The sequence below is a fragment of the Eurytemora carolleeae genome, unplaced genomic scaffold, assembly GCF_000591075.1.
Source record: "Eurytemora carolleeae unplaced genomic scaffold, Eaff_2.0 scaffold12, whole genome shotgun sequence".
NCBI classification, from domain to species: domain Eukaryota; kingdom Metazoa; phylum Arthropoda; class Copepoda; order Calanoida; family Temoridae; genus Eurytemora; species Eurytemora carolleeae.
In genome coordinates this window covers 280,349-295,644 of record NW_019396142.1, presented here as the reverse complement: position 1 = coordinate 295,644, position 15,296 = coordinate 280,349, and the positions used below count along the sequence as shown (strand labels likewise).

Sequence of the window (15,296 nt, the reverse complement as noted above, 5' to 3'; positions counted from 1 at the left end):
GTAAAAAAAATCAGGGGCGTATCACAGCAACCGTTGGAGCCTGAAAACCCCCTGGAAACTATAGAATTTACTGATCAAATATCAGCAGATCAGTTATGAGGTTCCTAATTTATGATCAAACATACAAACAAACAAACAGACACCCAATATATATATATAACATCTGTGTATCCATAATGATGATAATTTGTAGAGGATGGACGCATTATAGCTTTGTAAACAATACAATGATAATAAACATACCACATATAATTTTCATATTGTTGAGATAAACATGATAAATATAATGCATGGTGCGCAGTATCCCCACTCTATCTTTGTAATTTAAAGCCTAATCCAATAAACTAGAACGTTGATATATATTATTTTCTTTTTCAAAAGTCTACCTAGATCAAAATCAGATCAAATAATTTGCATATGGTTGAGTGTAAATATTACAATACCCCCCCCCCTTCCTCTCCTCTTATTCGTTCTACTACAAAACTAGTTCGTAATTTACTGCCCATATTAGTTTAAACTGTTTTAGTTAAAAAAAAAAGCACAAAGAAGTCTAAAACTATCCTTTACAGGTTTATCCGAGAAACAACAGCGTGGATATAATTATTTTCAGAGTGAATTGTGACAATTGTTGATCAACATATGATACAGAATGATGATGATAAACATCCCTCACTAATGTTTATATTGTTGAGAAGAAAATTATAAATATTAGACAGGGAGGGTAAAAAATCATGAGAAAAAGGTGACGTCATCGTTGCAACAGTTCTTTATTTTGACGCTAATGACAAGGTTTGTGTTTTAAACCCACATAATTGAACTGCTAACTCGCCTCGTACTCTGATTCTCTAATCTTTGCAACCCAATGTTGAAAAACATTTTTATTTCAAAGTGTAAATTCTGTGAAATCATTTAGTTGAAGCTTGAAATTTCAGATTTTTTAAGATAAAATAATTAATCAATTAGAGTTTGAGTGTTCAGTTCCTTATAAAAATATTGCTTTAATTTTTTGTATTAAAATGAGACAGAACTTTTTGTGGTTTACCAATTTAACAATTTTGTCTTGACAAATTGTGGACATTTATTAATTTTAGAAAGCTCCAATAAAATAGAAAAATCGCGAAAATTTGAGACTTATTTAAAAATGGCAGCTGTCAGAGCAACTAAATGCAAATGGTAATACAGCACTCCGTTTTGGTATAACACACACAATTTATTCCCATGTTTATTGAGATTCTATACAAAATTGGAGGTTGGTAATGTGGAGGAAGGAGGGGGGGGGGGGGCACTTTAGATATGCCTGTCATAAGAATATACATTTATATAACATTTGCCCGTTACTATTAAACTATAGTAAATTACACATTGGATTGAAATCTTATATGTTTTTTTTTATTACAATTCCTTTTTTTTGAAGAAATATTAGTAAGTAGTAAAATGTTTTGAATTTCTAAAACGTAAGGTCATTAGATTTTCTCATAGCTGGAGTAAATACGAGGTCTCAAAGTGGTACCAGTAATGTCGCATCAATTTAACCTTCCCTTTCTGTCTAGTTTACAGTGCGTTTTAAATAAAATATCGAACATCTTATTCTGTGAATTAGGGTTGTGTACACTGCACAATTGCTGTGTTTTATGTACAGTACACTTTTGGAATTTTATCTCTAACTTTGTAAACAAATTTGTGAACTGCAAAATCTTGAATTCTTATTTATCTGGACATTTCATAAACTAATTTAATCTTAACATATTTTCTAAAATGTGTCCGAAGGGAGAAATTTCCTTGGAAATATGTGTGCTGAAAGGCGCAGAATATTTATTCTTTAGAAAACTAAAAACTGAATTTTAAATTAAGCAATCAATGTGCATTTTTGTGCAACCAATTCTACTACTTGCTCACTCTAGCTTGTATTTAATTCTGTTTAAGTGGAAAGTAAATGCGGGAAAATATTAAAATATTTTTTCTTTTTTTAAAATTCATTCCTATGATATAATCACAAATCTGACCTTCATGCTAAATGTCAAAAAAAATTGGTGTTAACCACTTCCTTATATTTTATTATATTTTATGGAAAATAATATTTCTCTGTCAAATTATTTCAAATTTAGTTAAATAAAGAGACTGATTCACAACAGTACGTTTAAATCCTTTATCTGATCACCGATAGCGTCGTTTTAGTTTAATTCTCATAATTTTCTCTTTTGTTCTTCAGCTGAAAATATGCAAGAAACTACTTTTAAAAATAACATTTTATTAAAAGATAGCTCTTTTTTTTCATTCCTGATTAGACATATTTTACTTTAACTTATATTTTCAATCCCCTTTTTTCCTTCAAAATACTTCTATAACCCTTAGAAGTTTGACTCGACTACAATGATATGCAAAACGTTGACCGTGACAGCAAATATTGGTCTAAAAGATTTTCTAACATTTTCTTAGCAGAGTCCAAATTTGGATGACATTACTTAAAAAAAAACATTCGTTTGGTTTGGTTTGGTTTGGTTTGGTTTCGGGCTTTACTCATTATTATGTTTTTAAAGATGGGTCTTTTATTAGTATAGTATGGCAGAATTTCCAACCATAGAAATATGTACACTGCTTTTATCATTATTAATTTCTTACATGTTCATGCGGTTGTTATTCGGTTTGGAAAACGATTGGTGAACGATCGTTTTTTGTTTCGTTTTTCGATCGTTTTCAAAAACGATCGTTTCGTTTTCGGAAAAAAAACTATCGTTGTTAAAGATGACCCCCTTGTTTTGAACTATTAGTAAACAAATAACGATCGTTTTTGAAAACGATCGTTTTTATAAAACGATCAGCGATCGTTTTTCATGCGATTGTTTTATAAAAAATGAAATTTTTTGAGAAAAAAAAATTGTCATTGATACATATGTTAACGATCGTTAACGAAGGGTCGTTGTTAACGAACGTTAACGATGGGTTGTTGGTAACGCTCGTAAACAAAACGACGAACTTTATCAAAAGTGTCATTTTGAATAAACGATCGTTTTTGAAAAAAAAATACATGCAACTTTATCGAATGTCGTCTTAAATGAAGGGAAAAAGTTGTGGGGGAGCTAAAACTTCTTGATATTTTCTTCAAAACTGCACAATAATAATTGTACCCATGTCCTTCATGGCGGTTTCCTATCTCCTTCTCTATTCGTTAACGATCGTTACCGAAGGGACGTCATAAACAATCAAAATCACAAGCTTTTTAAAAACGATCATTTTGAAAAGCGATCGTTTTTAAAAGGATCGTTTTGAAAACGACCGTTTAAAAAAAAAGAATTTTTTAAGAAAAACTATCGTTTCGTGTTCGTTTTTTGTCGTCGTTTTCATAACGAAACGATCGTTAAAAAAATGAAAGCGTTAACCTGCCTACATTTTAAATCTACGTTAATATATATGTTTGTCCGATAATAACCATAGATATTTATTTATCTATGATAACAACTCAGGATCCCCGATCTTTGATTGTAAACAAAATATTATGCAAATACCAACACTACTTTAGATGGACTACCGTGCTGAGCGAATCGAATAATTTCCGTTTTAAGTAGAAATTGACAATTATAAATGGAAGATCATTCCCGGAAGACTGTTTGAGGGAGGTTCGGAAGCCCTATGGGAACGCGCACTGCCGTAAATAGATAAAATAAGGTTCGGAAGCTGTGTGGGGAGGTTGCCTTCCCTCCCTCAATGGAGAGGGTTGACATTTACAGCAAATTTTAGTATTCGGTCAAAGCTGGGTTAACATTTTTTATATTCGAATATGATCCAGTTTGTTCCTCTTTAACAAAGCTTACATTCATGCTAGATTTAATGATTGCTTAAAATAGTTAATTTCTTTGTGTGTTTTTTACTTTGCAAAGTTGTACCTAAACTTATGTTTATGGCTTCTTGTATTGCAAATATAATATTGTTAATGACAATGCATTAAACTACACTAAACACAATTAAGCCCCAAGCAGACTTAAAGGGAATGTAGACGTAAATTTAAGTTACCTCTCTGCATTTGTTGTGTAGCGGGTCCGATTCACAACGATAGCAACTATATCCGTTAAATGTGATCAAGGATGGATATATTCATATTTGCCTAATATAAGAAAAACGTTGTAAAATGTCAAATTAAATGTCAAATGTCTAGTTCATGCAACAAAAACCATTATTTGCATCACAGAACTAACTATAGCAGAGTTTGCATAGACTATGAAAACTGCGCAATTTTGCACAAACTTCGCGCAATTTTCACAATCTCCCAGTTGCTCTATCTTTGTAACATTGCAAAAAAAAAATTTGACCCTTTGATATCGTCGGATTTTTAGAGTTTCCGGTTGTCCAAAAAGTCTCATAATTGATGGGTCACTATATACTTTTCACAATGTATGTAATGAATTATGTAACCATGCTAGTAATATCTGATTTATCTATATTCGTTTATCTATCTTATCCTATTTCATGTTGACACTTACTGGCCAGTATGGTCAGTTTCATTTCGCCTGTATATAAAATAAATTAATTCAACACGATTATTCGTTTAACACGGACGTATACGTAGCCTTGAGTTTTGGCTAAGGATAGAGAGCCTTGAGTCAGCTAGATTCTAATTAGACTTTGGGTAGAGTTAACGTTGCAGTATATAGCATCTAGATTTCTTACATGTACACTTTTAAAATGTCGTTTTTGAAAAAGGCCAAATTTTTCTGAATTTTGTAAGCTCCCTTTACGAAAGGTTTTCAACAATTTTCTGGACACTTTCGATGAATTTAGTAAATGAAGAAGATAGTTTGGTTGAGATGAGTGTAAGGATTGGAAATAATCCCAGACATGAGCCCAATTTCTTTTAGATTGGTCCTTGGAGAACACAATGGAGGTTTATAGGGGTAGATTAGAGATAGGAGAGAGTACAATATTATCCTGTTTCTACAGTTTACTTACAATAATAAACTAGCTGAGAAAGGACAGTTCAACTCCATAAAATAGTTGTGAACATATGCTATAGAGACTTACAGTAGAAAACAAAACAAAAAATACTGAACTGCTAAAATCATTATGAACATTTTGCACCATAGTTTGAGTAGAAGTAAATATTTCCATTTACTGTTATAGCGCCGATACAAGGATTTATCTCTAATTGGATAATGAGATAGATAGAAAAATAGACGTTACCGCCATGCAATTTCTGTTGGTTCAGGATAGACACCAAACACATGGCTGAACCCTGATTGGATCAGGCGCTAATGGACTTGACATACTAGAGTGAATTTGTTTATATTTCCAATATTCTGTTCGCAATTTCAGAAAGATTTTAATAATTTCGATATATTTTACAAAATGTCTGAGTTTCGATTGTATAATAATATACAGTGGTCGGCTTTTATATCAATACAACGAAAACGTCTTTGATTTTTTAGTTTAAGTTTTAATTTCTAACAAGCATTTTTTTCAAATTACAAGCTTACAATTAAACAAAAAGAGGCGGTAATACATAAACGTATGAATTAAGATTTAAATCTAAAGTCGTCTTCATTGTATTGATAAATACGGCGACGACTGTATAGTAATGAACGAGTTGTAAATGTTTTCAATACTGACTTATCTATGAAACTAACATTTTGACAAATAAACTTTAAGACCATTTTGTAAGTTGTTGTATGAAGTATAAACAATATCTAGAATCCACATGTTTTGTATGAAGGTAAACGAAAAGTTATTGCATACAATAATGTACAAAAAGTTACATAAAAGGGAATTTTCTGATGATACATGTTTAAGTATACACCGCATATCCACACCTAACTAAACTTCATAAATGTTTTTTAAGGTTTGGGCAATTTTATCCAGGGCTAAGAAGACATATTTGGAATAATTTACTAACTTTAAAGATTGAAAAAATGCCAACGATGTGAACAACAAAAAATAACTTTAGTTCAGCGTGGAAGCATGAATTTTCTTGAGGAAGCCAGTAAAACTTTTTATTGAAATCTTATGCACCAAAGTCTCATAAAAAGAAATAAAGAATATATGGACAAGAGAAAATGAACAATAATAGAAAAATTCCTGTGTCAATAAAGTTAATTTTTTTCTTCATTTAAATCTTTATTTTTCAGAACAGAAATTCAAAATGCTTGATTTGTAAAAAAAATTTTAACATTTTTTTAAAGAATTTAAATTTCAAAACATATATTGAAGGAAAAATGTTGAAAAATATTGCTTTATATTTCTTGTTGCTTCTTTGTTTCATTTTGAGTTTGATCAAATTGAATAAATTTGTGAGAGTCATTTTATCAAATTAAAAAAGAAAATAATGTTAAAACATAAACCGCGGTATCAGAAAAAGTATAATAAAACAAAAGTTAAAGGTGCTTTAGACGTAAAATCAAGCAATTTACGATTTATAATTGTGCGCTGTGTCGTAGATCTTAGATATTTCAAACTATTAATTCTGTTAGATCAAATTATCTAGGTTTAAAATTTTAAAGGTTTGCACCATCAGGTTGCAAAGACTCCCCTTGTGACAAAGACTCCCCTTGATTTAAAGAAAGCGTTCGCATACTTTTATATAAATAAGAAATTCATTTTGGAATATTTTCGAAGCACTTTCACACTTAGAGTGTTCTGGTACATGTATATGGTGATTTATTTAGTTTTCACAGATTTTATTCAATAATACTTGTATGCAATCACAATCAATAATACAAATTGGTTATACAATAAGGCAAACAAACAATTTGTTCGAATCAATAGAAATGTAAAAATTATATTGATCGGTTTTATCAAATAATGATTTTAACCATTTTGAATATTTTAATATTCATATTCTTTATTAATATATAAAATTGAAAGTATAATTAAGAGACAGATTCTTACATTAATTTAGCATTTCATTTTAATCTAGTTCATTATTGTTAAATTATGGATTGTACAAAAGTTGGCTTATGTTAAAAAAATTCTTTAAATCTGGCCTCAGGTTCTTTAAAATAGAATTTAAACCAGACATATGAAGAGTTTCTAAATCATTGATCATAACTATTGTGCACAAACCTGACACTCTTTTTTGAGATTTGGAACATGAACACGGTTTGGATCTTGTGTACCCGGAAATAAATATTGATTTTTAGTCAAATACTTTTACATTAACAATACTTCTTATTCGGGATTTACAATACTTCTTATTCGGGATTTACAATACTTCTTATTCGGGATTTACAATACTTCTATAATAACTAAGTAAGCATAAGGATATATGTTTTTTTGTTGTTGTAAAAATGCCTGTTTGATGTAGTTTAAAATAAAGATATAACATCATATTGTATATTATGCATATTTTCATATTGGTTTACACTTAAACATTACAAGTGTATAGATTTACAATAGCAATATCAAGTAATATATGCATCAATTAATATATATGCATCCAGGATAGGGCTTAAAGTGTTTAAAGGGAGTGTTCGCGAAAAATGAAAGGGGGTATAGGCTTAATGCGATAAAAAAGCGCTTTTGATCGCTAATAATCTTACTTCTATCTGTTGCGTCTATAAGGAGAAAATTGTTAAAAACGACTAATACCGAAGAACGTAGTGTCCATACAAATTCAGAAAGATGCAACATACGACTTAGACCGTAAAAAAATCACACTCCCTTTAAAAATATTTGAAAAAAACTCTACTTTTACTGATTGCCCAATGTCGTAGACCTTAGATATTTCTAACTATTAATGCTTATAGATAAAATAATCTAAGTTTGAAATATCAAAGGTTTGCACCATGGTTTGCAAAGATATTGGAATCAGAAGATTTTGTTTGTGGCAAAAACTCTATTCCTTTCGTCGCCATCCTTGATTGTTGAAAGATGTTCAGGATATTGTTGTAAATCTAACTTGTAAGTTTATTAAGAAAAACTGCAAACTAGATCGACAGAAGGAGAAGATAAAATTTATGCAACATCACTGGTCCAATTTTGTGACGTCGTTGGTAACTTCTCTCAAATTGTTCTTCAAAATATTTTTTGTTCCAAATGCATGTTAAACTTTGTGGAAGTAATTATATAACATAAAAACGTCTTTTTGGTTTTTGATGAATTGTAATATTTAATCCTTTTATACTAAACTCTTAGTTCTTGCCGGTCAGTCCCTTTCAGTAAAAATATTGATTGTATTTTTATTGTAACATTTTCAAAACAAATTCATTTTATTAATACCATATATGTACATCTACTCCACAGATTTAAGAGCTTTGAAAATATCTATATTTGAGGCTTGTCCACTAGAATCCTTCATTACTATCTGTTCACTCTGAGTTTCTTTGCGTTTTCTGAAAATGTTCAATATTAAAGGGACTGTGGACGTAACTCAAATACCCTCCATTTAAAGAGCATGATAACCACGGCCCGCTTATAGATATGATTCTATCAACCTATCTGAACTGTTTTTGACCAGCGTACATGTAATACTTTTGGATGGACTTCACAGCTGATATAGATTTTTAGTGAAATTTTTAAATCTTTGCAAGGTGTACTTTTGGTTTCACTCTGACAAATTTTCTTTCTGTTTATCGTTCATTCTTGAAAAAGAACTAGTTCCTTAAAAAAATGTTAGAAGGTAAGTTCAGGGTCCAAAACAGATTGGAGTATTAGTAAGTAGTGGGCCCTGGAGTAAGAAAAAATAAGATACTATCACTAATATCACGTAATTATAAAATTTTCTCTCAAGACATTATATAGTAGCATAAAATGCTTCTTGTGTTGGGATTTCCAAAAAGTGGTCTGCCATTTTTGTACCTTATGAATTGACTGAGATATTGAAAAACAATTTGTCTAAAATTTTAATTATTAAATACTACCAAGGTTGTTTATATCTTTAGTATCTCCGACAGTTTCTTTGATACAAAGAAAGAGGCTAAATTTGCAAGTTTTATGACTTAAAATGTTTTTCTATACTTCTTTGACGACTATTAACTTTATGAAAAAAGCAGAAAAATTTTAAGTCCAGGGTCCTTTGTCTAATGTACTGAATGACATCCCAGCCTGAAAATTACATCAAAGCTTGTGATGATAACATAGTCCAGTTTCCGTGCATACAATTTTTATTTATAAAGATAAGGATATTATAGATATTCTTGGTCAGACAAAGGTTCTTATGGTACTGTTATAAATCGGACATGGCAACCGTCTATAAATGGAATGGTCTCTAAAAATCACATTTACTGTTCCTTTAGAAATGTAAATAAACTGAAATTAACACACATAAATCCATGAAAATTATCCCAAGTTTATAAATGTTAAACTTAACGAGGTTAAATCTAAATCTAAAAAGGTAAAGTGCGCCCCTCTTTTTAAAAAATGTAACTTGTCGAATATTTTCTACATAGAACTTATAAAACCAATCAATAACCTGGGCTCCGCTAAATAATCTTTTTTCTAACAAGTCTTATAGGTATCAGCTGATTGACCTTTAAATTTATGAGAGTGATAATGAAAGCCTAAATATTTTGTTCAAAATAGGTATAATAATGTACAACACTTGATCTCGATAACCACTGTGATAATCTAATTGATCCCTCAATTCTATTAATCACTGTCATTCAGTTCCCACCAAAGGATGTAAAAATACAAAAAGAATTAATTAAATTATTTAGACGACAAAAGATAAGAAATCCTTGATCCTGGAATAAACGACTCAAAAGATTTGACCTCTGGAATAAGCCATCAAAAAGATCACATATTTGGAAGTACAACTTGGATATTTTCCAAAAAAGCGTTTTTTTGTCGCTTAAAAGGCCGCCATCCAAATTTTACTCAAAAAATAGCGATTTTATAGTTTAAATAGTTTAAAAGTTTACCTTGGAAGATCTAGAGTTTGAGTCCATCTCTCAGTAAGATCTAGACTTAGGGACTTTGGAATCTTCTCAGATACTTCCTATACAGATAAACATTATATCACTGGATAATATTCAAAGTAAACTTTTAAAAAATATATATATTTTTGATCCTGAATTAGGTNAGGGATCGATATATAGCTTCTTTGATAGCTACGCTTGTGTCCCTATGTAGCATTTAAAGCCTGGGAATCGGTCATGATTGAGTTTGATAGCGGATGGATTGTACCTGGATAGATACGTTCGTATTTTTCACCCCTCCCCCCTTACCCTCTATCATTTTGTCCTTATAGTTAAGATATGGGAGTGTGATATTATTATAAAGATTTATTCCCACACAAAAATATAAATACATTTATAAATGGTGTAGTTTAAATTTGTTTAAATAAATTTTTTAAAATACAGCTTTCCAAAAGAGAAGAGAAAAATATGCAAAATTATGCACAAATAGAGGACATTGATCATTACTTATTACATAACATATTTATCATTTCATTTTATCAATTGTCCCTAGATCACCATTTTAAGACCAGAGCTCATTAAGATCGAGTCGACTGATTTACTGTAAAAACAAGTTTCTTTAATGTTATAATGTTAATTGTAAAACCTCTGTTTTAGGTAGTGCAACACATGTCCCAGCAATTGATATTTGCCAGAAGGTCGGACTTTCAGTCAGAGAAACTGATCCTTTGTCTTGCATATCTCCTAAATAATCACAGTTCTTAATCATTTCTTTTTATTTCTAAAAAATTGTAATATAAAATTTCCTTTAAAAAATGATACCATTCGCACAAAATATTTTCCACAGGAATACTCTTAATTTGTACTTTATAAAGGCGGTGTACTCTGTGTATTAAAAAATATTCACACCTGATAATACTATTTTCCGTAATTCTACCAAAACATTTTGCCTTGCACGCTTTCGCATAGTTTAAGTTCGCCAAGATAATATTTTGAAAATTACATAGATAAAATTTTGGAAATTGCTTAGATAACATTTTAATTGCCTGGATACAGATTGCCAAGAAAACATTTTTCCTACATTCGAATTTTTTGGTGAGCTTGTGATTATCATACATAAAATTACTTCCAGGTTCGATATATATCACATTTAAATATAAGTGTATGAACCCATGGGGCTACAAAAAAGTAAAAGTAAGTTTGTGAGGTAAAACCAAAGGCCAAGGCGCTGCAACACTTTAAAGTTTCTAAAAATTTGGCGACTATATAACTTTGAGACTTGTCTATATCTCGGTGTAGGAGATTGATATAGTATTGGGTACTTTACTATTAAGAGAATTAAATTGAAAACTAGGATGGAATGTTCCAGCCCTTTCAAAGGAACCAATATACAATACAGTTCTAGAGAATGGAATTGCTACTAAGCAATATTCTAGAAAACGGCCTTCAATCGCGATAAACTACTCTCGAATTAGGTAAAATGTTATCTACTCGAAATGTTGTCCAAGCAGCTGTGTCTAGGCAAAATGTGTCTAGGCAAACTGTGTCTAGGCAAACTGTGTCTAGGCAAACTGTGTCTAGGCAAACTGTGTCAAGGTAAACTGTACTTTGGCAAACTTTTTTCTATGCAAAATGTCAGCAAGGCAAAATTTTATCTAGATAAAATGTTATCTAGGCAACAAGCTATAGTAGGCGAATATGAACTATGCGAAATGTACAAAAATCATTTACTGAAAAGAGGTTTAAAAAGTCAATTAGACATCTTCTTTTAGAAGTTTCCACTTGCCAGCACTAAAGTTATCAAAAACTTGCTTCAGTTTATACTCTACCCTTTATCAATATTTAAAGAATATTGCTAACAATTTACTTTTTTGCGCGCGAAATGGAATTTACATTAGTTCACTGTGACCGCAAAAGCTTTACCTAAGTCCTCAGTTGCCTCATCAAGATTCATTTCTCCGTCTTCTTCATCCTTTTCTTCTTCCTCTTCAAATTCACCCATAACACTCTTTAAAAAAGTGTACGCATTTAATAATAATGATCACTGTTAATCCGTTAAAGCTGCAATCACTGGTTCAAATTTGTCTACAAGATGCATCTTCTAACTACCATTAAATCTGGTCCAAGTAAAAATAATAATAAATGACGTACTAACCTTGTATGTATGTGAACCCTGGAAGGATCCTAGGCCAGCCATCTTATAAACAGTAGAGGTTGCCATCTTGAGAAATGTCGCCATTATCGGACTTGGCTCTCCTGGGGTGCTCACAGCAACTACCTGAGTTCAGAGGGAACTTGAAATTACGGAATAGAAATACAACATTTAAGCAACTTATTTATATTTAATGATATTATAAAAATCAAACAGGTTGCCAGTTTTATATATATTTTCTCTTCGTATTTTCATCAAATATTTTTTTAGCTTTATTTTTAAGAATTTTCGCAAGTCACGATTAAATCAATGTTAAGTAATTAACATGTTACTTTATTCTTTCAAAAATAGAACAAAATCTTAATTTACAAAAATTCTTATTTTTTTGATTAAAAATAGTCTTATTTTTAGTTAAAAAAGGATATATTTTTGTTCTAGTTTCAGTATTATATTTTGCATGCCAAAAAAGGAAAAAAAAATAAGTATTTGATCTATGGTCTCTTTCTTATTCTAATTCAATAGGCGTCCAGTGGCAATTTAAAAATTCAAATATGATGTCATAGGTCTCCATTTTTTCTATATAATCATTAAAAATAATTGTTTCTGTTAAAATCGATTCATTTTATAAAATTATAAACATTGACATTTTTTCAGGGTGAAATTGTTCGATTTCGACCAGCTCTAAGCCTTGCCTCATGAGTTGCCACAAAAAAATTAGGCTCGATGGGTTCAGCCATTTTGACGTTCATTGGATAAAAACAAACACCCAGACACGTTTTTTACCCATCGAAACAAAAGGATAAAAACTAGTTAAAAAGTTGATTAATTTTTCTCAATCTCTTTCTTTGATCTTCTAAAAATCAAACAATTTTTCTGCAATCTTTTTCCTAGAGTTTTTTTTCATGACAAAGTCTGATTGTCTACTTTACTTTGGATAGAAACAAGTGTCCGAAAATATGTAAATATGTCTGCAATCTCTCTATTTTTTTTCAACAAATATAGGGTTACCTATAAAGAATGAGACTTCATAGAAGATTGTTTGGAATTTAATACTGTCTGTTTAGATTCTCTGCAGCTTTAAACTTTCTTTAAACCCATTAAAAGATCAAAGACCGAAAACTTAATCTAATGTCTAGGTAACCGGCCCTGTACCTTCTTTTTCTTCTTTATTTTGAGGTCCTCTTGAGGTGTGTAGAGAGGCTGGGGAGTAATATCATTTCCTTCTTCATCGTTATACCTGTAAAATACACATTGATTTGGTGGGTATAACAATTTTATTTCTGTGATTAAGTTTGCTTCTATAATTATACAGTAGTAATCTCTGTCTGTATGTTCTTTCACAGCCTTGACCAATTTGCCTCAATTATTGATTTGGGAATTCGGTAGAGCTTCAAAATGCTCGTAACAATGTTGAGAAAGATGAGTTCCGTTTCCAGGCAAAGACGGGTTCCCATGCTAGTTATTTTTAAATTATTTTTAGAAATATAGAATTTGTTTTGCGTCTTATCCACACTCTAGGGGATGGAGGTCATTATTCTTAATCACTAGTGAAGTCCTGGATTGTACTTCAATACTGTAGTTTTATAAATCTATAGATATTTATTCCTACATTTTTTTTATTTACTATTTAAATTCAAAGAAAGGTCTCATATTTGATTCTTTAAGGTTGATCTGGTTCTGACCTTCATTAGTTCAGAGAATTATAGATGCAATGGTCCTAAAATTCAAACCAACGGTGAAACCCTAATCTTAGGTCTCAACTTAAAACGTGAGATTAACAGTCGTCTTTCTATTCCACAATCTGCTTTGTAACAACATCCAATAAACTTTAGTATGGAAAATGTCGTATTCCTAATCTGTAGTTTTCTGGTTCTCACTGTGATATGCAGTTTGGGAATTCTGAGAGATTTCGAACTATTCAAATATTCTCAATAAATATTTAGAAACAAACAAAAATATTCAAAATATGCATATTGCATAGCATAAAAATATAGACAAATATATCAGAAATTTAATATTTAAAATTTTTTATTTATGATAAAAATACAACATATACTTATATGGGGAAAGGCAACCAACACCCGTTTTACATCTGACCCACAAATGACGTCACATTTGTGGCCTGCATTTGCCCTATGGCCTGCGTCCGACCCACACCCGTTTGTCTGCAGGATAAATGCTGTACTTTTGTTAATTAAATACAAATGCAGCATAAATTCCCTGTGTGACAGGAGCAATAGTTGAAAATAGCAGATTTTTTTTGCAATTTACTGTTTATCTACCTGACGATAATCTGCTCTAGACAAGTTATACAACACTAAGAAAACTAAAGAATTTTTGAATTAATTTGTGGGCGCGCATGCCACAAATCCATTTTGTGACATTTTGTGTGGGTCGGAGTAAAGCGGAATCCAAATATTAAAATTTAAATTTATGAGAGGAAGATGAGGAAGATGTTCTGAAAAAAATGAGAAAACGAAATACATAAAAGGAAAAGTACACTTTCTGAATATTATTTGGTCTCTTTAAAAAATAACTTTTTAAAAAAAGTTTGTCTGAATATTTTTACCATCCTTCCTTTCTGGAAAGACATTTTAATTTGAAATTATTTCTTAACACTTTGATGCTTCCAAATATTCTCAAATTTTCATTAAGATATTGAGAATGAGATTTTATATTTACAGTTTTATTCTATAACAACAAACTTAACGAAAGTAACATTTTGTTCAAAAAATAATGGGAACTAAAATGTTGTGAGATATCCCTAACATAATGTGAATAAAATAAAAATATATAATGTATTTTTGCTGAAAAAAAAAACGTTTTAAGGGTACCGTATATATCGGTAATGTTACTCTTACTCTTGAAATTATGGATCACTATAAATTGAGTTAACAGTCCCTTTTATAGATATTTTCTAATTCAAAACCTGATGATCGGCCCAGAATCCGTGTATTCTACTGAATGCTCCATTTTATGCCTAAAACCGTCAAAATCATGAAAAAGCTGATTTTAAAAAAGTTCAAAATCAATTTAAATATTTTACACAGATCTTGAAAATTATTACTCATAGAATTATGCAACAATATAAAATGATGATAATTTGTAAATATAACTGTGTTTACGAAAAAAATATACGCGTGAGCTTAATTAGATTTTAGAATTGTCATGTAATTTCAACAACATTATTTGAACTATTTAAATTTTGATTATAAATACTTTTCATCATTAAAATGAATTTTATTTCCCTTTTTGTAGATTTTAAAATAAGAGTAGTCTGGTCTATTCATTATAAAAGCGAAATC

General features: G+C 30.4%; 1 protein-coding gene across 1 annotated transcript; it reads right to left on the bottom strand.

Moving 5' to 3' along the window:
• Window positions 1-8,142: 8,142 nt before the first annotated feature.
• Window positions 8,143-14,965, bottom strand: LOC111696231 (uncharacterized). The gene is made up of 7 exons (XM_023465777.1): window positions 14,921-14,965; window positions 13,144-13,228; window positions 11,995-12,117; window positions 11,763-11,847; window positions 10,486-10,583; window positions 9,843-9,919; window positions 8,143-8,315 (listed from the first exon to the last, which is right to left on the bottom strand). Exons 1-7 carry the CDS (start codon window positions 14,962-14,964, stop codon window positions 8,216-8,218), a joined length of 612 nt encoding a protein of 203 aa, XP_023321545.1. The 5' UTR covers window position 14,965; the 3' UTR covers window positions 8,143-8,215.
• Window positions 14,966-15,296: the final 331 nt, after the last annotated feature.